The sequence below is a fragment of the Typha latifolia genome, chromosome 10 (genome assembly GCF_019914945.1).
Source record: "Typha latifolia isolate L0001 chromosome 10, TyphaL0001v2, whole genome shotgun sequence".
Lineage (NCBI taxonomy): Eukaryota > Viridiplantae > Streptophyta > Magnoliopsida > Poales > Typhaceae > Typha > Typha latifolia.
In genome coordinates, this window is record NC_133095.1 from 8,656,410 (window position 1) to 8,684,380 (window position 27,971).

At 39.4% G+C, this 27,971-nt stretch overlaps 1 protein-coding gene across 1 annotated transcript; it reads right to left on the bottom strand.

Annotated features, from left to right (window-relative positions):
* Positions 1-5,181: 5,181 nt before the first annotated feature.
* LOC140796570 (GTPase activating protein 1-like) lies at positions 5,182-18,428 on the bottom strand. The gene is made up of 3 exons (XM_073149620.1): positions 18,215-18,428; positions 12,987-13,082; positions 5,182-5,683 (listed from the first exon to the last, which is right to left on the bottom strand). The coding sequence occupies exons 1-3, from the start codon at positions 18,323-18,325 to the stop codon at positions 5,396-5,398; spliced, it is 495 nt and encodes a 164-aa protein (XP_073005721.1). The 5' UTR covers positions 18,326-18,428; the 3' UTR covers positions 5,182-5,395.
* Between the last annotated feature and the right edge of the window lie 9,543 nt (positions 18,429-27,971).

The following is a 27,971-nucleotide window of genomic DNA, read 5'->3' on the forward strand; positions in this document are numbered from 1 at the left end:
AAATGCATATATCCAGTACGATAATAAGTCAATGCATAACAGGAATTTAGGTGGAATAGGAATCAAGAGAAAATGATGCAATGTAGTCTCCAACTGTATCGTCAACACATGCATACTAATGCTAATCTATTACATGCATACTCATGCTATAGATCAACTCGGTAAACAATCATAATAGTAGAATCATCTCTAATCATCTCTATATATATCACCAATGTACTCATATCCCAAATCAGCATAATTGAATGCATGATAAAATATGCTCGACTGTAATCATCTCTAGATAAAATCATATAATAATATTGGAGGCCAAAACATGTGTGTACATAAGATATGATATATCCTAATTTGAGAAAGGCGTCTAGGAGATAAAACTACTCATCCCACTACAAATACCAAACCACCACTCGTTCACGCTGCTACGATAACGATCAAGCCTCGATAACTAGATCCACAGGGTCTTGAACAAGGGGGTCGGGATCTGAAATTATTCATAACAAATATGTCAGTTTTTCTATTAATTAAAATTAACCCGACAAAATGATAGTTTCTAGTTGTAATTATGTACTCTTCAATTCTATATTTGTTTTTTTATTTATTAATCATAATTATATTATTTAATAATGTATTTAAAATATATTTTATCTGTCTATTATTCTCTTTGATAATTAAGAAAATAAGAATTAAGTTACTGCAATTAATTACGTAAGAATATACGTACATAACCCTAATAATTTCTATTACCTACGTAGGATTAAAATAGTAATTTATATTGCAGGTATTTTGCTAAACAGATATAATTAGAACTATATACTAACTATGATATAATTATATTTAATTTGTATAACTTAAATACATTAAATTAACTAAGCTAAACTAATTGTGCATATATATATATATATATATATATATATAATTATATATAATTGTATATAGTGCTGGGCTCAACCCAGCACCATGCACAGCAAGGCGCTGGGCCGAGCCCAGCACCCCTTGCAGGGTGCAGCCAGGGAGAGAAGGGAAGAAGGACGAGGAGAGGAAGAAGAAAGAGAAGAAGAAGGAGAAGAAGAAGAAAGAAGAAAAAAAAGGTTGGGCCATGGGGGAGGGGTGCGGCCGTTGGTGGCCACTCAGCGGCCGGCCTCTCGCCGATGGCTCAATCCTCCGACAGTCCGAGAGAAAGCCGACAAAGAGAGAAAGAGAGATAGAGAGAGAGAGATAAAGAGAGAAAGAGAGAAAGAGAGAAAGAGAAGGAGGGAAGCTCACCGGCGTTAGTGGAGGTGGCAGCGGCAACGGGTAGAGAGAGAGAAGGGGTGTTTGAGAGAGAGAGAGAGAGAGAGAAAGAGAGGAAGATGAGAATGAATCTGAGAAAGAGAGAAAGAGAGGACGATGAGAATGAATCCGAGAGAGAGAGAAAGAGAGAGATAGAAAGAGAGAGAGAGAGAGAGAGAGAGAGAGAGAGAGAAGCAGTGGGGAGGGGGCTGCGGCGGTGGCGACAGGGGCCCACCGCGCCAGCTGGCTCGGCCAGGTTGGCCGGGTCGGCGCTTGGGGCGCGTGGCGCCCATCTCCGCTGCCACTGCATGGCACGAGCTGTCGTGCCATGCAGTGCAGAATTTTTTTTTTTATAAACTTGGGCTTGGGTTATTATAGAGATACCCTTAACGGTTGGCAGGGTATGTGATACAACTAAAGTTGGATCAAGTTGTATCGAAAGAAATAAATTTATTTTGGAAGAAAATAAAGCTTTTTATCTGGGGGCATTCGAATGCTAGAGATCGTGTTCGAACACACTATGCGAACGCCTACAAGCGTTCACAAATACAGAAAATGAGATTTATGCATTCGAACGGCCTTGAGCTCGTTCGAGTGCATCCGTTTGAACGCCTGCAGGCATTCACAAAGACAAAAAATGAGAAATTCACATTCGAACAGCCTCGGGTGTGTTTGAATGCACCGCAGCAAGAACACTTTGTTTTTAGAGTTTTATTTATGTTATTTGAGTCCAAAGGGTAGCCTCTAAGTATTGTGGAGTGCACCCTAGTTGGGTTATGTTATGAAATCTATCTTCTCTTATCTCTCTCTCTCTTTCTCTTCTTCTTCTCTTCTTGCCCTAACTTCTCATTGTCCCCTAACCTTTATTTATTAGATCCTTCTCCTTGTCTGTCGCGACCCTACTTCTTCTAGGAGTGACATCTTCCTTCCCCTCATCTTATCCCCTTCTCTAATCACAAATATCCTTATCCACATATCATTTTCTTCCACCCCTTCCAACACCATTAAGAATTCCCTTCAATCTAAATACCCAATCTATCCCTCATCAGTCCAGTTCATTACAGTGGTATCAGAGCCACTAATTCTCAAACTATGACTAACACAAGATCGATGGCAAAGCGTGGGATAATGGATGCCAACTTGGAACCAGACCCAAATGCTTCAGCCACCATAGGCAGCAATAGCGAAGCCAGCACCAGCGCCATGCCGAGTGCACCTCTTTCCACGCTGCTCGATCCTAATGTGGCAACGGACATTCAACGAATGATGGATCAACAACAAAGGATGATGGACCACCAACAACAAATGCAAGAATCCCTTATAAAGTCCCTACGCGAGGAGATTCATATGATATCACGTGGAGGGCTGACATTGGAAGAACCCGTCGTAACTACACTAGCGGCCAATCAAACTCCGTCGACGACGAGAGTTTTCCTAGGGCAAAAGGATGCATTACTGCCCAACCCTCCTAGACTAAGGATACCTTACTCGGCCCCACCAGGAGTGAACCATGGTGTAGATGGAGGAAGAAATGAACATCATCAGGGTAGGGGTGAACCGGGAGCAGCGTGGCCATATGATGATGAACATGTGATTGCTCGTGAGGAAGAGGAAAGGAGACGTCGTGGACTGGAGATTCACATCCTTCATCCGCCAACAATGAGGATGGATCCTCTAATGGACGATGGGCGCAATTATGGCCTCTACAAACGATCTGCTCGGTTGGAATTCCCAAAGTTTAATGGAGGTAACCCTATTGATTGGATTTTTCGTGCTGAACAGTACTTTTCATGTCATGGCATGCCTGAAGAAGCGAAGGTACCTATTGCGAGTTTTTATTTAGAAGATGCGACTTTTCATTGGTACCAATCAATGCATGCTCACCAACCGTTCGACAATTGGACGACATTTACCTTTGCATTAGCTCGACGGTTTGGAACTGTTGGATATGAAGATTATGATGCTACACTCTCTAAATTGACACAAAAGACTATTGTGGCAACATACCAAGAAGACTTTGAGCATCTTAGTAGCCGTTGTTTTTCAAAGTGGCCACAACAAGCATTGAAAAGCACATTTTTGGCGGGGGCGAGGAGATAAAAGCCGACGCTTATTTAATGCAACCACAAACTTTGATGGAAGCTTTTGAAATTGCCACAAGGATGGAACATAAGTATACTGTTTTGAAAGGAGTTATGAGGATGAATTGGACGTCGAAGGACAGCTGATATATGCCACGGATGGCGTCCATAATCGGTAGTTCCAGTTTCTTGACGAAACCACCGGCGCCATCTTTTGGACAGCACGGTACCCCGAGACCGAAAACCGAATTCAGAGGAGGAGGCATGAAACCCAAGGGCCGGTCCTTGTCCCAAGCGTAGGTGGATGAAAAATGAGCCAAGGGCTTGTGGTTTTGGTGTGACGAGCGCTACACTTTAGGACATCGATGCACCAAGGCTATGGGCAGTGTCATGTTGATCGATGGCTATGACAAAGAGGTTGAGGGAGACATCACGAAGAGATAGTCCAGAGAGGAGCTTGAGGAGATAGTGGAGGAGGATATGCTAGCCAAGATCTCGATGCATACATACTTCGGTACTAGCGCCCCAAAGACCCTACGGATGGATGAGCTTGTCCGAAAGCAATGTGTACACATTCTCATTGACATGAGGAGTACACATAACTTTTTGGACGAGAGATTGGTACAGAGTATAGGACTTGAGGCCGAGCCTACTATCAGATTTGATGTAACTATTAGTGATGGTACCCGCCTTAGAGCCGACAGTGTTTGTTGAGTAGTGGTACAAGTGCAAGGACATAGCTTCACCTTGGACTTGTACCCACTAGCACTTCGAGGAGCTGACATTATGCTAAGTACCCAGTGGCTATAGAGTCTCGGTCTTATCATATTTGATTTTTCACAGATGAGGCTCACATTTAGGAGATATGGATGGGTGATACGACTAGAGGGAGTTCACATGCAAACGAGCCCCTCTTTGTGGCTATTGGTTGGCGCTCCGCGGATAGGCGAGGTTACCTACTTCTTGCAGTTGGCGCCCATAGAATTTGGAGTCGTTTCTGACTTAGGTACTCGTCATGATTTGGATCGCTTATTAGCTGATTTTTCTGGACTCTTTGAGGTTCCACGAGGGCTACCACCTACTTTCTTGTGTTTTTAGTATGTTACAAATTGGGCAGTATATTAGCGAGGGGTATTAGATTAACCATTAGGATATATGAGAATATCCCATCCACTTTAGGTTATTATTTTTTTAGGAAAGTTTGTATATAACACCCTATTTTTAACGAAATTATGGTTTACACTTTACATTTTTACTATTTGCAAATCAAATTCTATAATTTAGTAAATATATGTAAAAAATACCATGCTATTTGATCTGTTGGTTAAACTTAACTAAACCTCTAGGTTAAGTTAACTATATTAAAAAAATTATAAAAATACCCTCAACTAAGTCATACTAAGGGTGTTTTAATTATTTTAAAAATAAAATATCTCTATTTAACAAAATATTCTTACAGTATTAGTTTAAATCTAACATAGTTACACATATTTGTTAAATCATAAAGTTCAATTTATAAATAGTAAAATTATACAGTATAAAGTGTAATTTCGTTAAAACTGCTATATACAAATTTTTCTTTTTTTTTAATTTTTTTTATATATTCCTCTTTCTTCTTTATTTTAGACCATTTTCTTTTTTCATTTCTCCTCCAACCTCAAAAGGGAGCAACTTTGATGAAGGCAAAAATGATGCAAATGCAAATTTCCCTAAAAAAATGCGCCCTTTCCACCTATAAAATTTTACACAAATGCACTTGCCGTAGAACGACTATTTATTCGGACTGAAAATTAGCAAGGGCGATACCCCCTGATGTATTTGTAGCATAACATTACTGAAATCTGCATTTATTTCATAAGTGAGCAATTTGAGCAGTTATACATTCAGCTCTTTGCGACCAAAGCAGGATGCCACCTTTTTTACATAGATTACACACAAAAGCAGGCAATATTACACAACTACATAAGCATGGCAGATGACAGACTAATACTTCTTACAGCATATATATATATATCGTAAATTTTCCCAACATCTGATACAATTGCCTACGGTACATTGCGTGGAATGTTAACCCACTGTAGTTGGAGTTCCACTTCACCACTCTCAGTATTCCGCAGCCTGAGAATGACATCTTGAACAAGCTTGCCATCTTTCAAAATTATGTGGCTGTCACTGGCTATGCAGTTTTGCCTGGAGGCATTAACAGTCTTGATCACGGCAGTGCTTGGGAGACCTTCCAGGTTCATCTTCGCAGCCTCCACGAGGGGATGTATGCTAAACTCCGCATCACCCATGCTATCATCTTTAGTGAATGTATCCTTGTCGAAAACTTCCTGACAATAGATCGATCTAATGAGCTATTTCAAATCATGCTTGGTACAGTTGTAGCTATTATATCATACTGTGAAATCTCAATTAATTTGGTAACTGACTAGATATGAAACAAAGTTCACCTGGTAAGAGACAGAAGAATTAAAATACATTTAACAGATAGAAAGGAAGTATCAACTCAACAAAGTTTAACTTCAACAATTTTACGGAGAGATGGAACAAACCATGCTAAATATCATCCAGTGGAAACTATCTTTAAAAATGACTCGTTGAGCAGAAAAACATTTTCTAACTATGTTAGCCTCTTGGGTCATGCACAATATTGTGCTTATTCTCAAGATAAAGACCTTTTATGATGCATCCATTCCAATCAATGATGAATAGTATATAAGCTAAGAAATATAGAAATACTGAAAAACACAGATTAGAAGAAAACTGCATAAGCATTTTATTGGAGAATTGGGGATTCCATATGATTTTTATTGAAATAACTACATAACATATAAAGTTTATTATAATAGGTCATATCTATAGACAACATGATACAGAAGAATAAAAAAAGTTGACTAAACTCTGGCCCAAAAGAATCAATAAGAGCTGGATCTTCTGTGGACTAGTTTGAGCATATCATGAAGGTTTTGGATAGTGGTGAACAACAAAATTTCTCATATCCAGGTAGGATTTGTACAACTAAACCTCCTAAGGCAATAAGTTTCTCATATGGTGCTTGTCCACCACCTAATACATGAAAATGAGTAGATCCACAAGATATATGATGTGGTTACTAAGGGCAGTCATAAAACAATACTAATAGAGCCAATTGAACGTCATTTAGTATTTAAAAATAACCATCAAATACAATTTGACTATTTCCTGAGTCTTAAGCACAATATAACTTTGAATTAATAAAGAAATTATTAAGCGCATGCCAAAGAAGAAAGAGGAAGATATAAATTTAAAAAAAAACTGATTTTGATGTTGCACAGTGCAGATGCTTTCAAATATATTAGAGTTATTAGATATATATATTATTCATTTATCTTATTTTATCATGACCTTGTATAAATAGGGCTTTGCTCTCTCTTTCATGATATGCAAATACAAAACATTTTTATCCCAAACTCTTCTCTTCTCCTTCTCTCTTCTCCCTCAACCCAATCTAGGGTCAAGCCTAATAATGTTACATCGTATCAGAGCAATCTCCCTCTTCGATTGTGTCTTCTTCTTCTTCTTTTTTCTTTCACCATTTTCGATCTCGAGAGCTGCCCCCCTCACTCCTCGAGCTCGTCTGCTGCTGCAGTAGCCACTGCCGCAGCCTCCACCACAGCTGTAGATGCAGCAGCAGTAATTAGCCACAGCAGCTGCAGCTGCCATTGTTTTCAGCAGCAGCACAGCGTGTTTTTTGTTTCACCATCTTCTTTGTTCAGCAGCAGCAGCAGTGCTGTGTTCAGCAGCAGTAGCAACAGCACGGCCACATATTTCTTCAATCTAGAAGCAGCAGCAGCAAATTTTTTTTCTCTTCGGCTAGTGCCCACCAAGTGTTCGACAAAAGTCCTTTTGTCTCCACAGACCTCTTCTTTTGCAGTTTTTCGATTCTGCGACAGCAGCATTTCTTTTTAACTAGTACCCACCACGTGAAGGTTTATTGTATCCACAGCTCCCCTTCCTTTTTTTTTCTGCTGCACTATTCAAAAGTCCTGCTCACCAAATGTTCGACAAAAGGCTTGAGTGGGGTCAAGTTGGAAATCTTGAATCACTTTCAAGGTGTTTGATAGATTGCCATCCCTTTCAATGGCATCTTATGTCCCGGTCGGTCGTGAGAGTGTATCATTAGTCGGTTTTCTACTTGTCACTCAGCGGGATTGGACCACATGGGCCTCTTCCATTGAGACGGTCCTTCGCAATCGACGTCTTCTCGGGCACATCGATGGCATCTCTGCGGGGTGTGCTCCCCCTCGCACTATCATCCAGGCCACCATTGTGGCTTCTACTGAGTCTAATACACCCAAGGCTATTCAGTCAGAGGTTCCATTTCCGGAGTATGATGAGTGGGCCCTGCGTGACATGGAGGTTTGCACTTACCTCAACTTGCAGGTTGATTGATCGTTTCGGCCTCAGCTTCGACCTTGTCTTCTTGCTCAAGCCATATGGGCCCATCTTAGTCGTCGATTCGTTCAGTTGAGTCTGATGCGTCGCTTTCAGCTCCGTCGTGAGGCTCAGGAGGTCAGACAGGGTCAGCTCTCTATTCAGGACTTTTACGCCCGCATGACTGACATATGGCGTGAGCTTACCTCGACGGAGCCTACTTTCTATCCCTCTGACTCGATGTCTGCTCGGCGCCACCGTGACGAGGATCATCTGATGGATTTCCTAAATGCCTTTCGTCTGAAATTTGGAGATTTGACTCGGCATCTATTGCATCGCTCCACTCTTTCGAGCTTGGGCAGTGTCATAGCTGAGCTACAGGCTGAGGAGCTTAGGCAGCGTCTCTTACCCTCTCAGTAGGTCACCTCTATACCGTCGCCTGTTGTCATAGAGAGTGTGCTTGGTGCTGCTCCTGCTCCTATATCAGTCACGCTTGATATTTCCACTGCTGGTTGCGTCTCTCATGTGCCTGGATGAGATCATCACTCATCGCGTCCCATGTATACTTATTGCGGTCGTCCTGATCATCTTGCCGCTCGTTGTTATCGACTTCATCCTAAGCTTGTTCCCTGTTCTGGCAAAGGGGGGTCAAGCAAGGACAAAAGTCGTCACTTGGCTTCCTCGATCGCTGCACCAAGCATCGGTTCATTTGATCACTCCAGCAATCCCACCTTTAGCAGTGCGCAACTTCAGCAGAATCAGCAACTCATTCATGGAGCTTTTAGCTTCACTGGTGCCTCTACTTCTGCCTCTGCTGTTTCTGGTATAACCAAACCCTGAATTTTTTATTATGGCGCCTCACATCATATGACTGGTGACTCTTCTATCTTTACTAGCCTCACCCCGGCCCCTATGACCCTTCCTCATGTTCACATAGTTGATGGGATCCATTATCTCATCTCTCACATTGGCTACATTACCCCTATCAAGGACCCGTCTACAGACCAGAGGATTGGGATTGATAGTCGGATCCACGGGCTATACTACCTAGATCAGCTTCATTTTCCATCACCTCGCCTTAGTGCTTGTCCAGTCACTCCTCTCCCTCCTTCAGACCTGTGGCATTGGCGTCTAGGTCATTTATCGAGTCAGCGTCTCAAGATCTTGTCCCGACCTGGATGATTAGACAGTAGTCATTTTTCTTGTTTGTCCCCTTGTACTGGCTGCAGGTTGGCAAAACATCGGGCCCTTCCCTTCTCTCTTAGTGCAAATATCTCTGATTCCCCTTTTCACATTGTGCACTCGATATTTAGGGCCCCGCTTTTGCTGTCTTCGGGTCTTGATTTCCTCTACTATATGTATTTCATTGATGATTTCTCTCGTTTCACTTAGGTTTACCTCATGCGTCAGTGCTCTGAGGTGTGTCAGATCTATTGTGATTTCTCTTCCATGGTTCGTACTCAGTTCGGTCAATCCATTAAAATCTTTCGATTTGACAGTGCTCGGGAGTACCTTTCCTCTGAATTTCGTTATATTCATACTTCTGCCGGCACCCTACCTCAGCAGTCGTATCCCTATACCCCTGCTCAGAATAGTGTTACCGAACGAAAGCATCGTCATTTTCTTGAGACCACTCGTGCTCTTCTCTTTGAGGCTTCTGTTCCTCATTCTTATTGGGTTAAGGCTCTTCTTACTGCTCTCTATCTAATCAATCGAACTCCATCTTCAGTCTTTGATGGTGTAACCCCGTACGAGCATCTCTATAGTACTTCACCATCTTATGGTCATCTTCGTATCTTTAGGTGTACCTGCTTTGTTCTTCTTCCTCCTGGTGAAAGCAACAAGTTATCCCCTCGAGCAGCTAAATGCATTTTTCTAGGATATAGTCCTGAGCATAAAGGTTATCGTTGTTTTAACACTTATGCTCGTCGTCTTAAGATATCACGCCATGTCACTTTTCTGGAAGAGATATCCTTCTTCACCTCCGACACTTTGGCTCCTTTGAACTTATCATTTCTGGATCTCTCTACACCTATCCTATCCTATCCTCCGTCCCCTCGGATATCCCTACCTCAGCCCCACCATCTCCCCCCACTTGTCTTGATACTCTACCTATCGACACCCCTTTACTATCACTTCCATCTGCTTCTCCAGATAGCTCTCTCACTGAGGTTCCACCTCTTCTAGAGGAGTACCCCCCTCCCATGACGACCTTCCCATACTTCTACATTCGCAGGTTGTGTCCCCCTCTTACAGCTGAGCCTTCCTCTACTGGTTGTATCCCTCCGATCGTCCCATCGTCTACTATGACGGCTCCTGCACCCGCTCATCGCTATCCAGAGTGTGAGCATCGCCCTCCTGACTGGTATGGATTTATGATGTCTTCCGCTATATACTCCCTCTAGTTTCACACTTTTCTTGCAGCCATCCACTCCACCCCTCAGCCTAGGTCCTATCGTGAGGCCATCCAGGTTCCAGAGTGGTAGCAGGCCATGACAGATGAGCTTCAAGCCCTTCAGCAGATGCATACTTGGGATGTTGTCCCTCGCCCACCAGACATTATGCTTGTCAGCTATAAATGGATCTTCAAGGTCAAATATCGACCTGATGGATCCATAGCTAGGTACAAAGCTCGTCTCGTTGCTCGAGGCTTTACTCAAGAGTACGGGATAGACTATGAGGAGACCTTTGCTCCAGTTGCCCGGATGACTTCTGTCCGCACTCTTCTTGCTGTTGCTTCTAGTTGTCAATGGCCTTTACATCAGATGGACGTGAAGAATGCGTTTCTTTATGGTCTTCTTGACGAGGAGGTATATATTGATCCTCCACCTGATTTCCCTCTTCCTCTAGGTCACATCTGTCAACTGCGCCGAGCTATCTATGGGCTCAAGCAGGCCCCTTGTGCCTGGTTTGATCGATTTCGCAGTGTTCTCACAGCCTACGAATTTCAGGAGAGCCTATCTGAGCCATCTTTGTTTTTGCGCTCTTCTACTTAGAGTCGGGTCATCCTTCTTTTGTATGTCAATGATATGATTATCACTGGAGATGACTCGGCCGGTATTCGCTCTCTCCAACAGCATCTTCAGCATCAGTTTGAGATGAAGAATCTCGGTTCTCTTCGATACTTTTTGGGTATCGAAATTGCTCAGTCATCCCTTAGCCTTTTGCTGTCCCAGCAAAAGTATATTACAAAATTCTTTGTCGTGCCACCATCATTGATACTCGTCCTACTGCTACCCCAGTTGAGCTTCACGTGAAGCTTCAGCACGATGATGGTCAGCTGGTAGGGGCACTCGTCTACCTGACCATTACCCGGCCTGATATCTCTTATGCAGTTGGTCTTGTTACTCAGTTCATGCAAGCTCCTCAATCTACCCACTATGCCGCTCTTATACGTATTCTTCAATACCTTCGTGGCACCATCACTCGCTCTTTTCATGCCATCGACTTCCATTTTGGCTCTGCGAGCTTATTCCGATGCAGATTATGCTGGTGATAGGTCTGATCAAATGTCTACTACTGGTTTTTACATTTTTCTAGGGGATTCCTTGATTTCTTGGCGTAGCAAGAAGAATAATATAGTGTCTTTCTCCAGTACTGAGTCAGAGTATCGTGCTATGTGTGCGGCAACGAAGGAGATTGTTTGGCTTCGTCGTCTCCTTAGTAATATGGGTGTTCCTTTACCCCTCCCAACTTCTCTTTATGTCGACAATGATAGTGCTAAAAAACTTACTGAAAATTCTGTTTTTCATGAGAGGACAAAGCACATTAAAGTTGATATGCACTACACTCATCAGGAGTACCAAGCTGGCATTATTTCACTCCATCGCCTCAGCACTGAGGAGCAGATTGCCGACTTCTTCACAAAGTCTCTTCCCCTTCTACGTTTTGAGTATTTAGTCAGCAAACTCTCGGTTTATGATCCACCTTGAGTTTGAGAGGGGGGGGTATTAAAGTTATTAGATATATATATTATTCATTTATCTTATTTTATCATGACCTTGTATAAATAAGGCTTTGCTCTCTCTTTCATGATATGCAAATATAAAACATTTTTCTCCCAAACTCTTCTCTTCTCCTTCTCTCTTCTCCCTCAACCCAATCTAGGGTCAAGGCCTAATAACGTTACAAAATAGATGAAACCAAATGGTCCTCGGGGCTTCCACAAAGAAAATTGATTAATTCAAGATTCTACATCAACATTAAAATACTAACGCCTAATAGGATGTCAGATCTATAGTATACAACCCAAATACAGTGGTTACTAGTCAGACAACAGAAAAGAATACTAATGCAATGAACTCATTTAAATTCCTTTAAAACATAAAGGATCAATTGAAAGAAAATTTTTTTTTCTCTTGATTAGACTTTCTGAAGTAACTCTTGTCCCATTATTTTATTTATTTTAGTGGGTACAAAGTAGTGGTTTGCTAGTAAGGATGAGGGTGACAACAGTACAAGCAACAATCATTTAGTTCTTTTTAGTTCTTATGAAATGTCCAAAATAATGATATCTCTACATACTTGATCTTATATTATCACCCGAATTCCTGATTCAACTTGTAATGTAGTTTGAATTGTCTAACATATATTCTCTGGTTTCCAATTATGATTGCACTACACCATCCTGATCCGACATGTTGCTAATATTGACTTTATATTCTACTTCAACTTCAAAGTTTAGACCATATTAATACACTTAAAAAGAGATGAACATTAAACCTGGTGATTACAATAGTTCCAGGTAAACAAAGACTAAATTTATTTATGTGGCCAGATTTACCAACCAAATATCATTCAGGGATATTACTGATGTGAGCGTGTGCTCCTTAAACAAATAGTTTCCAAAGCAACATTTGAGGAATTCAAAATAAGAAGAGCCTACTTTAAAACTTTGAAATGCAGATTGAAAGCATGGACCCAACTTGAGGGTTACATAGTTTACTATATGGGAACAGGAAGCAGTTTACTATTTGTTTGATTTATTGGAAATATTATAACCTCTACCCACTAAATACCTACTAAATCATGCCTTTTCATTTTCATTTAAACAAATATAATTACATGTTTTCATTATATTTTCTTGTCCACTACAGAAAGAATAATTTACATTCAGTATAATGTAAATATCAATATGAATAATAAAACTCGTCTGAAAACCAATGTGCTGCTATGGTGATTATTTAGAAGAACTGTATCTCATAGAAGCTGCACACTTACAATCTTAATTGGCATGAAAGGATCATCAATAGAAAGCGTTAGATCTTCATTCCATACTGGGTTGACATTCTTCTTTTTCACACCAGTCTTCAATCTCTGTACCATGGAAAATCATAAGGTGTTAAAATAATCTAAACAAAAAAAGTGCAGTATACATATGTTATTAGTTTGAGCATTCAAAAGAATTTCAAATTAATAAATAAAGGAATTTATATTGTAACCATTATAGAATTTTAATAGCTTAGTGAAAAGTTCACATAATGACTATATTTTAAATGCTACATGCTGAATTAATATGGAAATTACAAGAATTTAGAGCAAGATTGCTAGAATTGGCAATCCTGATCCCACCTTGATCCCAGCCCAACGGCTCATTTCCGGATTGACTGGTATTGGGAGAGTTCCGGCAGTTTCAATCAGAAATGAGCATTAAATAAGCTGGGTCAGTGAGTAGCTTCTTTTTAGGTTTCATATGTATTTAATTAGTATTTCTTATTTCTATGTCCAATATTTTTAGAATTTTCTGCATTTTCTTAAAAATTTTTAGAAGTTTATGTAATTCCAATATAATCTAATATTGTATCAGCCAACACTACCGACACGTATCGTTTTTTTTGAGTGGCCAATCTTGATCTTAATACTCGAAACCTTGGTCTAGAGAATTTTAAGATCCTCTAAACACCTAGAGGGCATTACTTTTATTTATGGTAGCTACGTTTGGGCATGCCTCAAAGATCAAAATCCTAACTGCTTATTTTATTTACTAATGTTATATAATATTAATGTTTTGTTTTCTATAACACAAAAAACTATATTTACTTTAGATAAATAACTAGTTTTGTTACTGATTTGGTTTCCCAAGGCAGAGAAAGTTTTTTATGGACTTGGATGGATTATTTCAGTTGTAACTTGGCAAACAGAAATGGCATATTATATGTGAATTTAGTTGTTGTAACTTGGAAAATATGATTACCTTACTAATAAGAATGATGCTGACATAATGAAATGTAATTTGTGGGATGGTCAGGAAAGAAAGATTTAGTAAATTGTGTTAAAGGTGATATTGTACCTCATCCAAAAGCTAGTGATAAGGAAACAAAATTATCAAAGAATATCAAGAAGGGGATCAAAAGAAAAAATAAGAGAAATCAAGAGAAGCAGCAAAATTAAGCCCAGAAGTAAACATATTTAGAGAGAAGAAAGATTTAGAAATTTCAGATGTTAGAAATAAAAGAGCAAAGACTAGAGATCTTATGGCTAAATTCACCTTTATTCATCCAAAAGTTGTAATTAGAGAGCAAGAAAAGATGGTACAGACAAACATAAATGGTACTTTTGCAAAAGAAAAATCATTTTATGTGTGATGGAAGTATTTGATCAGTATGGCTCGAAATATAAACCATCATCTATATATGAGTTATGTGAGCCACTTTTGAAGAAATTGCTAAATAAAATGATGATTTAGAGAATCATAGGATTGTATGGAAACAAAACATGCTGCTCAATTTTATTGAACACTTAGACAGATAAAAAAGAAATAAGTATTATGAATTTATGTATCAATTGTGAGTTAAAAGTCAGTTTTCTACATTCTGTTGATTGCTTTAAAGATGCACATACAAGTGAATGCATCTATGAAATTGTTGTTGATAGTATCAAAAAAGTGGGAGAGGATAATGTTCTCTATGTTGTGACTGATAACATTGGCTACTAATTTAGTAGTTGTATGATAGCTAAAAGAAAAATATCTCCGCCGCATATACGGGATATTTTGTGCTGCCCACTGTATAAATTTAATGTTAGAGAAAATATCCAAAGAAGAAAAAACTAAAGGTTCAATCAAATGTGGAAGGAAAGTTACGTCCTTTATTAATAGATACCACAAAACATTAAGTATGATGCATTAGTTCACATAAAAAAGAGAGATCATGAGACTCAAGATGACAAGATTTATCACTACTTTCTTATGCAGTCTTTTAGAAATGAAAGGAATTAAGACTTATGTTTACTTCTGATAAATATGCATATTACTTAAACCTATACTAATTTTGTAGAAACTATTATGAAATTTATATTAATTTAAAGATAATAGATGGCATTCTTTGTGTTGAGAACTTTTACCAACATCAATTCATTCAAGTCTATGGTAGAAATGTGGAGGTAAAAACATATAAAAATGCCACTGAAAATTTTGGGAGACCACTAGCAAAATGAGCAAGAGAAGTTAATAATAATGAATTCAACCTAGGTAATAATTAACATGTGTAGTAGTAAAGCATGTTTTTAACTCTTATGCATGTTACTACATTACTTTCAAATTTTTATGGTTATTAGCTCATTGGTACTAGTATATGGAGTTGATGGCCACCCAATTGTAAAATATGGAGATTAAGATTCTTAGTTTGATATGTAGCTCATCAGGATGTGAAAGAAAGTAGAGCTATTTGAATAGACAATGTATTATTGTATTGATTAAATTGTCAATTCTAATTGATAAATTTTATTGTCATATAAAGTTTCTCTTTGATTTCAAATTTATTTAAAGAAGAGAAATAGATTGGAAGTGAAGAGATTGGATAATTTAGTTTATGTATAATTTATAGCAACAATGAATGATCAAAAGATAGTGAAAGAGAAAGATCTTATTGCTTCAAAAGAAAGATAATGCAAGGTATTATAGGATAATGATTCTCTACAGCAATAGGTCTTCCTAGATGAAGGATTAACTTGAGAGATGGTGACAAAAGCATCAAGAGCCCAAAAATATTTACCATCAAAGAGGAGCACTAAAGCTGCCCAAGCTACTATTAGTAGCACTCCTACTTCTCTAGATAAATAACTAAGCCAGTAGGATGAGAAAATAGAGGACGAGGATGATGTTGACCTAGAGCTTGATAATAATTTAGATGATAATTTATTGACAAAATGAAGCTCCTCCCCAAGATTGTAAGAAGACTAGAAGAGAGCTCCTTTTGTTGTCGATTTGATAATTTTGATCATGTTATTTAATTTGGTTCTAAACTTACTGTGAATTTGATAATTTTGATAATGTTATTTGTTATTTTGTTGTGAACTTGATCTAAATAATCACATTTAACTGCTATAGCATTTCAAGAATTTCATTTATTAACTCAAGAAGAAAATATGTCACATACTATAATGTGTGGTTCAAACTTTCATATATCATACTCTTTCATGTACATGAGTCTCTTCTCATATTTTCATATATATTGAAGCATATAATTATCATTAATAATGACAAAGTGGATAACATACACTATTTTGATAAACATACTTAATATTCTACAATCATATAGTAAAGCAACAATATATAAAGCACCTCTGTATTCCAATCAATATGCGAGAATAACATTGAGATTTATTCAAAAATAAGGCTCATGCCTAACATGTTATCTTAATTCCCATAATTAATAATTAACATATTGAATATTCTTAAATATATTCATATCGTGAAAATTAAATTATTGCTAAAATTTAATATTAATGGGACTAGAATGTAGTATGTTATACATATTGGGATTTTTCTGTAAAGACAGTATGGCTAATTTAATGACTGCCACAAAAAATAAGTTTTAATTTCTGATCTTAAAATCTTTTTATGTATCTCATTCAAAATTCTCTTTGTTATGTTTCCAACAACATAGAGTCATTTCTGCAAAGTGCAGTATTAACTTGTTGTGCCCATAGATAGACATAATAATATCACCATTTTCCAAGTGGTGATGTCAAGATCAAAATTATGACAGTACATTGCATACATATACTACAAGAAAATTTCATATTTGATGGTCCAACAATTATAGCAAGTAAATCATAAATAACAAAAAATTCATTGTTTAAATTGTAAAGCTAGTCAACAGTTTATATATCAGGGATTTATTTGTAATACAATCCAAATGCAGAGTTAAAACTGCAAATATACGTCTGAGTATGCACTATTTCTGTATAAGAAATGGCTTAAAAAGTATTTCCATAAATTCAAGTTTTTTCTGTTAAAAAACCAGTTGTTTCTCTATCTAACAAAAGACTTAAAAGTAATTTTCATAATAGTAAGGTCTGAAATGAAAACTAAGCCTAAAAAATAAGTGCACTGTAAATTTAGTAACTGAATAGGGGTAGAGTCCTTTTATTAGAACAAATTCAGAAATATCTCATCTTATTGGGTTGTTGGTCTAAAATATGTTGAACGCAATTTGTCATAATCCGACGGACCAAGACATGAAATATAAAAAAGTTTCTAACAGATTAGAAGTATTAAAAAAAACCCCTCACAGAGCCCTATTGCCATAGAACTCCGACGATCCAATCAAAACAGAATATAGAAGAAAAGAGGAAAACTGAGATAGAGGAATAGCAACTGCTATGTGTTTTGACTTGATGTTGTTGTCTTTTTCCATATGCTACTGGGGGTGGGTATTTGTAGGTGCTTAGAGGCCTTTAAAATCGTCTAAACACTTGAAACCTCTATATTAGTGCAAAGGAAAACACTCTGATAACTGACAACACTTACAGCTTATCAATTTGAGGCCAGAAATCCCATGAAGAAGATGTGCCAGTACTTCATATAGAGAAATGATTGTTATGTCAAGATGCTCTAAAAGAAAGTGATGACAGGACTAGTTCAGTGGTTATTAATCAGAAAGTTTTCTGCATGAAAAGTCAATAAGAAAAAAAAAAAACCTTTACTCTAGTTTTCTTTCATATTTGCATCCAAGGTAAAATTGTAAAAAGGAACATCCTCATACAAGCAGAGTACCATTTCATGCACTATGATAAAACTAGCCAAAAAGTGCGCATCACCAAAATAATTAAAACCCCAAAATAAACAAACTTAGGATGAACAACTTTGGAAGAACCAAACAATGGCAACTTTATTCCTTCATAAGCTAACACTTGGCCTCGCCTTCTAGACTCGAGATAATCTAATAAACCCAAGAAGTGAAGTTAAAATTTATATGACAAATATGCCAAGCCTAATTTAAACACTCCCTTACATGACTAATACTAGTTCTGATTTCCTAATGGATACCAAAAAAGAAAAATTCCTTACCTATTTATACAAACTACCATTCCATGACCAAGAAAAGAATCACCAAAGGGTAAGCAGAAAAACCCAAGTTTAACCCAAATCATATCTCCAATCTCCAACTCATAGAAGTCCAAAAAGAAACAACCTAAAAAGAGGCATAAGGAGAAAAGAGAGATACCTGGGCTCCCAACCGTACGACCACGTAAGGGTCGCTCCCCCTGGAGTCGCGGTAGGCGAGATTCACACCTCGCACCACCTTAATCTTCAGGAGACCGGCAAAGTGGTCCATTTCTTTCCTTGCAACTCCGGCAGAGGCAAGAAGGAATTTGGCTCCTTATTTTATGGAAATACTTTCCTGCTTTCTTCGTCGGTTCCTTTTTCTCTTCCATCTTATTTTATTAGTTTAATTACATTTAACACCCATTAAATTATAAGCTAATCTAGAGTGAACCTTGCCATTTAAAACTCTACAATCAGACTCCCAAAACTATCAGAGGGTATAATGGAGAGGACGATATTAAGGAAAAAATAGTAAATTATTCTTTTCTTCCTTTCACGTGGCATTATTCTGTACTCCTATTGATTGTTAACAGAGAGAATACAAATACTCATTTTACCTTCAAATTATAGCACCCCCTAAAGTTGTCATATAAAACATTTAGTAATCATTGTTTGAAACGTATCAAAATACCTTTGTTGAACAGTTATAATACCACTTGATATAGGGATAACTTAAAATTCAAAATATAAAAATGAGTAAACAGTATTGAAACAAAAATTGTATAACTAATTTTTCTTTTTAATGTCACTTTGAATTAGATTAAATATTTCTTTCAAAATTCTTATTTTAATATAAGGTGAGTGAAAATTGCTCTTGGTGTTAAATAAGTACCTTTTAAAAATATAGGGTTTCAATTTCCCCCTAATCCGACTCTGCCTAGAACGAATTTGGGTGATGGCTATGCTCTCGCTAGTTCTAGACTTAGAAACCGGCTTAAGTGGTGAAGGGGAATAGTCCAACCAACATCAAGCATAAGTTGGCTTCGAGAAGGCCTAGAACAATCTCTTAGCATATCATGGACAGGATTGTGGTTGAAGATGGAGATCGTGTTGAGGTCAAGCCTGATGTATTATTGCAAAGTAGCTAAGAGGAATGGAAGTTTGGCCTCTAAGACAAGTTCTTAGGGTGATCAATTCCTATAAAGGTGATGTGGGGTATTCTTGCCAAAATATGGCCGGTATTAGGTTCGATATGCATGTGGGTTTTATTTATTCCAACTAGCCTTAGAGAACAGCATGGCTAGTGCCCTAGTCAAGGAGGGCACGGACCAAAAGTGTGCAGTTCTATATCTCATACTTTGAAAGCTACATTTTAAGCCTCGAAGGAGATCAATATCCTTGTTTGGGTTGAGAATCATTGACTTGCCACTGGAATGTTTGAAATTAGATATACTAGCAGAGATAGGAGCTAGATTGGCTAAGTCTATGAGGTTGATGATACTACAATCTCAAGAGCAAAGAGCAACTGTGCTAGAATTTGTGTGGATCTTGATTTGTCTAAACTATTGAAGCAAGTCATTTTGATGGGAATGAGTGATAAACAAAACAAGTTCAAGCGAAGGGGAACTATTGTATGGCCCTTGGTTGCAGGTGGTTGATAGGGGCCTACGGAATGATTCTTTCAAGATCTGAATTTATTATAGGAAGAAAGTCACGCAACCAAGGAAGAATATTCACCAAATATTATCTCGTATTCAGAAAATTACAAAACTAAGTGGGATCGATCCGTAAACTCCCTGATCTATGTTTTTTATATTTATGCCCTTCATAGATTCGAACTAAAACTAGAACAAAAACACGATAGAGTGGGGATGAAGTGGTGGCGATGGGTGGAGTGGATGTTAGGGTTATGGAAGATAATGGAGATAAGGGTGGATGGTTAATGTAGTTTAAGAGATAAAGACGATGGGGAAGAAGTGGTCGAGATTCCAAGGAAGAGAGAGGACTCGACAAACGAGGGAGATTAGAAGTTAGGAGAGACCTTGCCAACAGTAGAAGTGGCTGGTTGGTGAAGAGGGAGGAGGGAGATTAGGGTAAGAGACTAGAGAGATGATAGAAGAGGAAAGAAACCAATATTTATTAAGCTTTATGATTTTGGTTGCCATCCACACCTTTATAGAGGCTAGCCAATAAGCCAAAATAACAATTATTAACCCTAATTCTAATAGAATCTCACCGATCACGTTCAAACACATAAAATATGTTCTCTGTTGATGCGAACATGATGCAGATGTTTGAATGCGGTGTTCGAATGCGACCGACCGCATTCGAATGCGACGTTCAAACGTGGCGTTTCAATGTGACCGACCGTGTTTGAACGCACATTTCTCATTCTCTATTTTTGTGAACTGATGCCAGGCATTCGCAAAGGCATTCGAACGCACCCCATTTTGTGTTCAAACGTGACTTACAAAAAATTTATTTTAATAAAAATAAATAAGTAATACAATAAGAAAAGACTCTAACAAGGTGTATCAGCCCACCACGCTTCCCCCACCTTATCCTCAAGGTATAAAGTTAGGAAAATGCTCCAAGATATCTGTCTCCAACTCGCATGTCGCCTTATCGGATGGCTTGCCAAGCCACTCAACTAGAACCTCCATCTCTAATCCGGTACCATAACATCGTCGGCGCCTAGCAAGTACATGAACTGGCTCTATGATCTCTGTCTCCTCTAATGACTCTGATAGAACTAATCCAACGACCTCATGATCTCCAATCCGCTCCCTCAGTAATGAAACATGGAAGACATGATGTACTTTTAACCCCTCCGGTAGCTCCAAATGATACGCAATTGGACTGATATGCTCTAACACCTAAAACGGACCAAAGTAGCAATGTGCTAACTTTTGGTTTTATATCCGATGCAAGGTCACCTTTCGATATGGTTGCACCCTCACAAACACCCAACTGTCGATGTCGAACTCCTACTCCCGATAGCTGCGATCATAAACTTTTTTTATGCGATTTTGAGTAAGTTTAAGATGGGCACGCAATCTCCTCAATGTAGTGTCTCTATCCATCAAAGCTATGTCCACCTCCGTCTGATCTGCGACGCCCACTAGGTCATAGGCGCGTAATATCGGGGCTGTGCACCCATACACCATCTCAAATAGAGTCATGCCACTCCGTCCATGGTAAGAACTCCAACCATCGTCTCGGCATCTCTCCAATAAAGTACCGTAAGTATTGCTAAATGCCTCGATTGACCACCTCGGTTTGGCCGTTCGTCTATGGATAGTAGGTCAAACTAAAATTCAATCGAGTTCCCTATAATATAAAAAAACTCCCTCCAAAATTCGCTCATAAATACATGATCACAATCTGAGACAATCATGCGTGGCATGTCATGCAACCGAGCAACATCTCATACAAAACTTTCAGTCACTAACTTGACTGAAAATGAATGTGACAATGTAGAAAAGTGTGCATACTTGCTCAACTAGTCAACCACCACAAAAATAACAAAATAACCACGTACCAATGGAAGACCTTCTATAAAATCCATAGAAATATCTTCTCAAACACGGTCTGGTATTAGTAGAGGCTGAAGTAATCCGGTCAATTTCAATATGGTTGCCTTAGCCCTTTGACAGACTTCGCAAGTATGGTCATAACTCCTCACATCTCGCCTCAGTCCTGGCCACGTGCAACTCTGTGGTATCCTCCTATAAGTCCTCAAGACACCTTTATGACCAGCCTCTAGAGTTTAGTGGAAGTGGTCCAATAATTTCTTCCCCCATCCATCATTTGTGAGCACCCGAATGCACCCACAGTCCAACAGCAAACCGCCTCGATTCTCCAACTCTAGATGGTGCTCAGGATCATCCAACACCTCCTATAACAATCTGAAAACATCTGGGTCAGATGTACATGCATACCTCAGCTCGTCAAGAAAAGGAAAATAGGAGAAGAATAGGCCGCAAGCTCAACGGTATCGGGTTGGCGCGATAGTGCATCCGTCGCTCTATTTTCAGTTCCTTTCTTATATTGAACTTCATAATCATACTCCAGTAATTTTGTGACTCATCTCTACTATGCTGGAGTGTGAATACGCTGTCCCATAAAGTATGAAAGGCTCTTTTGATCGGTTCGAATAATGAATTGCCTACTGATCAAATAAGTCCTCCACTTTGTCACCGCATGCAGAATTGCCAACATCTCTCTCTCGTAGGTCAATAATTGCTAAGATTTTTGTGATATATCCTTACTAAGAAAGGCTATGGGATGTCCTCCTTGTATTAGTACAGCTCCTATGCCAACTCCCGACGCATCACATTCCACAACGAGCGTCGTTGTCATTGCTATTTTTAGTTTTCCAAAGACTGTAGTGGCTTTATTTGTCCATCTAAAAGAGTCCTTAGCAAAAAAGTTAGAGGAGTAGTGATCTTGCCATACCTAGCAATAAAACAGCGATAATATCTGGTCAACCCTAAGAATCCTCACAATCCTGTGGTGGAAGTAGGGATCAGCCAAGCGATCATGCACGCCACCTTTTGAGGATCCGCCGCCGCTCCTTCCGCTATAATGATTTGGCCTAAATACTCCACTTGTGGTACTCCCCATAGGCACTTGGACGTCTTAATCATTCATGAGGCCTTGAAAAGTAGTTGGAGCATTGGTGAGACCAAAGGGCATCACATAAAACTCGTAGTGCCCGTTTGGAGTCTGAAATGCACTTTTGTGCACATTCGCCGGGTGAACTCTAATTTGATGATACTCGGCCCTTAAGTCAAGCTTGTTGAATATGGTCACCTTTGTAAGCTTGTCCAGCAGCTCCTCTGTGACCAGAATGGGATACTAGTCCTTAACGGTGATAGCGTTTAGTGCTCGGTAGTCGACACAAAAACGTCATGTCCCATCCTTCTTTCGCATCAATAGCATGGGCGATGCATAAGAGCTATGACTTGGTTGGATGAGGCCTTAATCCAATATCTTGGCTACCATCTTGGAGATAACTTTCTTTTGCACATGTGGATACTGATACGGCCTCATGTTCGCCGGTGCAGCCCCGGACACAATCTCCATGCGAAGGTCTGCCATTCTCCTTGGTGGTAACTTCTTTGGTTCCTCAAATAGTCCAGCAAATTTATCTAATAAATTAGACAAATCAATTGTGATACTTGGACTCATTAGAGGCCTATCTCCTACTGGTCCTAATTGAAGAAGATAGGCCAAATCACTGGCACAAGGCAGCCCCACCATCAACTGCATCGCTAGAATCGGCGGAGACTGAATGTCATTAAGCCACACATCTTTGTTTCCTTGCTTAAATTTTATCCATATGCTCCGAAAATCAAAAGTGACTGTTCCCAGGCTCTACAACCACTGAGTGCTAAGGATAATGTTCACTCCTCGCAGTGCCAACAAATATAAGTCCACAATGATGTTGTGTCCTTACACTCGTATACTAAGCCGGTGACACAAGCTCTCTGCCCGAAGCTTCGTGCCATCTCCTATAGCAACGTTAAACCCCGTGATCGGTTCAGCATCCAACCCCAACTTCCTTACTAACCTCTCGTTCAGAAAGTTATGTGTACTCCCGGAATCATGAGGATGTGCACACAATGCTTTCTAACAAGTCCGTTCACCCATAATGTCATCCGCATGGAAGTACCCGAATATGCATGCATCAATATTTTAACTTGGATATTTTCCTCTACGCCCTCCTCTACGGCCTCCTCATGAACCTCCTCTAAACACTCTCTATCACCAACAATCTTATCGTCCTCCTCAAGACCGTGGATGAGCATCACACTCCCGATCAATTTGGAACACCGATGATCGGGCTGAAACGTTCATCGCATCGAAAACAAAGGCCCTTCGCTCTTCACTTCTCCACCTAGGCAAGTTTGAGAGTTCGAACGGGGGTCTTGTGCCTTCTCTAATATCGGAAGAGGGTCTCAAAGGTGGTCGTGCTCTAGTATTAGCAGCCACTATCTTTGAACCCATAGAATTTCCAACCGGTGTTCTAGGCGCAAACCGCCCATCTTTGTTGGCCCAACTTGCTTTCATTGCCATCTTGATAGGCTTGTGCTTTTGCTCCATTCTCACAGCCTTCTCAAAGGCCTCCTCAAGAGTGGTAGGACAAAGAGTACGAACATCCACCTGTATCTCCTTCCATAGCCTTGAAATGAATGTGCTCATCAATGTTGGTTCGGGCCAAAGTGGCTTACAACGACTATTAACTCTTTCAAATTCAGCTTGGTGCTTCAATACAGTCGTCCTCTGAACCATCTTGCTTAATGTGGTAGCAAAATCTTTATATGCTGTTGTCCCAAATCTACATGTAATCCTCCTACAAAAATCAGCCCATTCGGTAAATCTACCACCATGAATAAACGATCTATACCAATGCAATGCCATTCCTTGGAGGTGAAAGCTTGCCATCTAGACCTTTGCATTCTCCGCTGTGCCTTGACAATCAAAATATTGTTCAACTTGAAACACCCAATCCATTAGATCACCGCCTTGAAATTTTAGAAAGTCCAAGCATGCGGTTCTCCCCAAATAACATTGTTGGGTTCGCGAAAGATTCTTGGTTCAGGTCTAAACCTTTGTGCATGTTGATTACCTTCTCTAAATCCTCGAGCACGTCCATCACCATCTCCAAAGGGATCAACCTCATCCTCAAAGTGCCAATCCTCCTCATCGATTAAGCGTACCGGTGCCGCACGCCTCTCGGGTTCCATCACCGCCGGTGTTGAGTTTTGTATCGAAGGTGGGGGATGATGTGTAGGTATGGGTAAGAGGGGATCATTGATATTCACATGTTGCACCTGAACCTATGGGGGTATCAGATCGATGAGGTTCCACCGCTGGTCCTTCTTGAGGCACCAGTCGTCGTTGAGGAGATGCTGAAGCCGATCGGTTCATGACATATTCATTTAAATCATTGTGATCCTTTTGAATTATTTCAACTCTATAAAGCAATTTTTGAAACATGCCCCTAAGTTCATCCGTCAAGCTCATATTCACACGCATGAACGTTGGTTGACTCGGTCCTGCCATGGTTGCTCCAAAGGAATCGACCTCACGGTTTAGGTTATCGTGGGTTGAGTCCTCCCTTGTCGGTGTGCTCTCCATAGGTCTCCTTGTTGATGTCATCTTCCTTGTTTCAACCATTAATGGAGGTTTGAAGTTTGCCTGGCTCTAATACCAGATTGATGAGTTACGGTACCAAAAGATCGGTTATGGAACGATTTCTTTAAGATCTAGATTTATTACAGAAATCAGTCCACACAATCGTAAGAAAATATTTGTTAAATATTCTAAGATAGTTAGAAAATTATGAAACTAATTGGGTTAGATCCATTACTTCCTGATCTACAATTTTTGTATTTACGCCCTTCACAGATTCGAACTACAATTAGGACAAAAACATGAAAGAACGTGGGTGATGGTGGTGGTGACTGGTGGAGTGGATATTAGGGTTATGGATGGGTATGGAGGTGAAGGTGGATGGTGGATGTAATTAAGGGATGTAGATGAAGGGAACGAAGTGGTTGAGGTCCCAAAGAAGAGGGGTGACACGACAAACGAGGGAGATTAAAAGTTAGGAGAAACCTTGCCAACAGTAGAGGTGGAAGGTTGGTGAAGAGGGAGGAGGGAGAGAGTCTAGAGAGAAGATAGGAGGCAAGAAATCAATAATCCAATTCTATAATGAATTTGGCTGCTATCCACATACTTATAGATACTAACCAACAAGTCCTAATAACAATAAGTAATACTAATTCTAGAGGATTCCCGTCGATCCTGTTCGAACGCGCACGATTGCATTCGAACGCACAAAAAACGTTCTCTATATGTGTGAACACGATGCAGGCGTTCGAATACGACGTTTGAACTCGCCCGATCGCGTTCAATGCACATTATGCATTCTCTGTTACTTGCGAACTGATGCAGGCGCTCGCAAGGGTGTTCGAATGCGACCCCACCTGCTTTCGAATGCGACCAATATGAATTTTATTTTAATAAAAATAAACAACTAATAAGAAAAAAAATCCTAACTAAGTGTATCATCCTCACCCCGTAGCACATGCCGCCTCGTGCTTGACAAGGATGAGTTGGCCCAACCATCTCAGCCCTACATCCTGGGTCAGCTGTTATCTGAACCACCGAGGCCTCTTGAGTCGAGGGCCACTATCCCCAACCCAGGCCTCTGTGGCCACCTTTGGAAGAATTGTGCATTTTGCTCCAACCACTTGATCGTTCAACCCGAAGCCAAGGACCAAATTGGAGATCATATCTGCCTTCTTTTGTAGTGTGACACCCAAACTCTAAACATGTGCATGGCACGAGCCCACACGGCACGTGCATAACACCTGACCATTCGGTTAGATACTGACAATCAAATAAACCTGTAGTAACATCATGATTTTATCCACAACATTTAAACTAAGAATAACTCAAGTCTAACTGTCAACAGCATACAAGTAACCCTACATGGGCCTCACACAGGCCACAACACATCATCAAGAGCTTTTCACAACTACATATACACAACGGTGGTATATACATAATCATACAAATACAATGTCACCTGCTAAAATATAAGACAATGATACAGATACACTTTGGAGGATGTCAACTATTACATCAAATAAGATAACTCATCTGGCTTATAACACTAACCACACTCTACTCCTCACTCACCGGCAAGACCTCTAAGGGAGTATCCTGCTCCTCTCGTTCACATAGGTTTTTGAAAAAGAGAAAACAAGAGAGTCATGAGCTAAAGGCTCAGTGAATAGGCCTTACCCCGAATTAGTGATGCCAAATAGAGAGTAAATCAAGTACTGGATAATATGAATTAGAAAGAGTATCATGTCATGAATGAGTAAATGAATGTGTCCTCAATAATACATAAATGAAATATAGATAACATGTCATAGCTGATAAGAATACATAATCCTCAACAATGAATAAACAGGTCACCATGTCATATGATCATCATAACTCTCTCTCAAATATTACACATGATGCATGCTGACCATGACAATGCTATGATATCAAATGCGATCATATATGATGTATATTGACCACTCAATAATCATGTATGTAAGATAATAATGAAATCATATGCATTTCTCAACATTACAATCATCACCAACATCTCAATATAATATCATCATACTAGACCACTATACACAGTCAATACCTGATACCTGGTCTCAACATCATGCCTGAAGGCTTAGAGCATACTCTGCCATCCGTAAGGAGTATCTCAAATATAATCATACCCTGCCATCCGCTAAGGGTATCAATATCCATCCAGACCGAGCACCCACATAGTTGATAGAAACCTCGTGAGGATAACTCGCCACATATGCCTTAGCGAACGGCATGTGTCTGAATGTCTGCTACGTACATAGACTAACGACCTCAGACATAAGGCCAATAGGATCGCGACTATGTCGAGCGATCAATCATCCACCAAGCGCGTCCTAACCCTCGCGCCCACTCGGGTATCCTCACGCTTTCTATCAACTATCCTATCAATCACATTTCATGCTTTCCTTCTAAATGACAGATCATATGTATATCTATCAAGTACGATAGCAAGTCAATGCATAACAGAAATTTAGGTGGAATAGGAATCAAGAAAAAATGATGCAATATAGTCTCTGACTGTATCGTCAACACATGCATACTCATACTAATATATTACATGCATACTCATGCTACAGATCAACTCGGTATATAATTATAACAGTAGAATCATCTCTAATCATCTCTATATATATCACTAATGTACTCATATCACAGATCAGCATAATCAAATGCATGATAAAATATGCTCGATTGTAATCATCTCTAAATAAAATCATATAATCATATTGGAGGCTAAGACATGCATATACATCATATATACT

Bases quoted from the DNA above. Each gene is read 5' to 3' on its own strand.
- LOC140796570 (XM_073149620.1), bottom strand. From the start codon at position 18,325: ATGGACCACTTTGCCGGTCTCCTGAAGATTAAGGTGGTGCGAGGTGTG. The intron at 13,083-18,214 runs GTATCTCTCTTT...TCCATGGTACAG, and splicing joins TCGTACGGTTGGGAGCCCAG to AGATTGAAGACTGGTGTGAA. The intron at 5,684-12,986 runs GTAAGTGTGCAG...ATCTATTGTCAG, and splicing joins CTTTCATGCCAATTAAGATT to GAAGTTTTCGACAAGGATAC.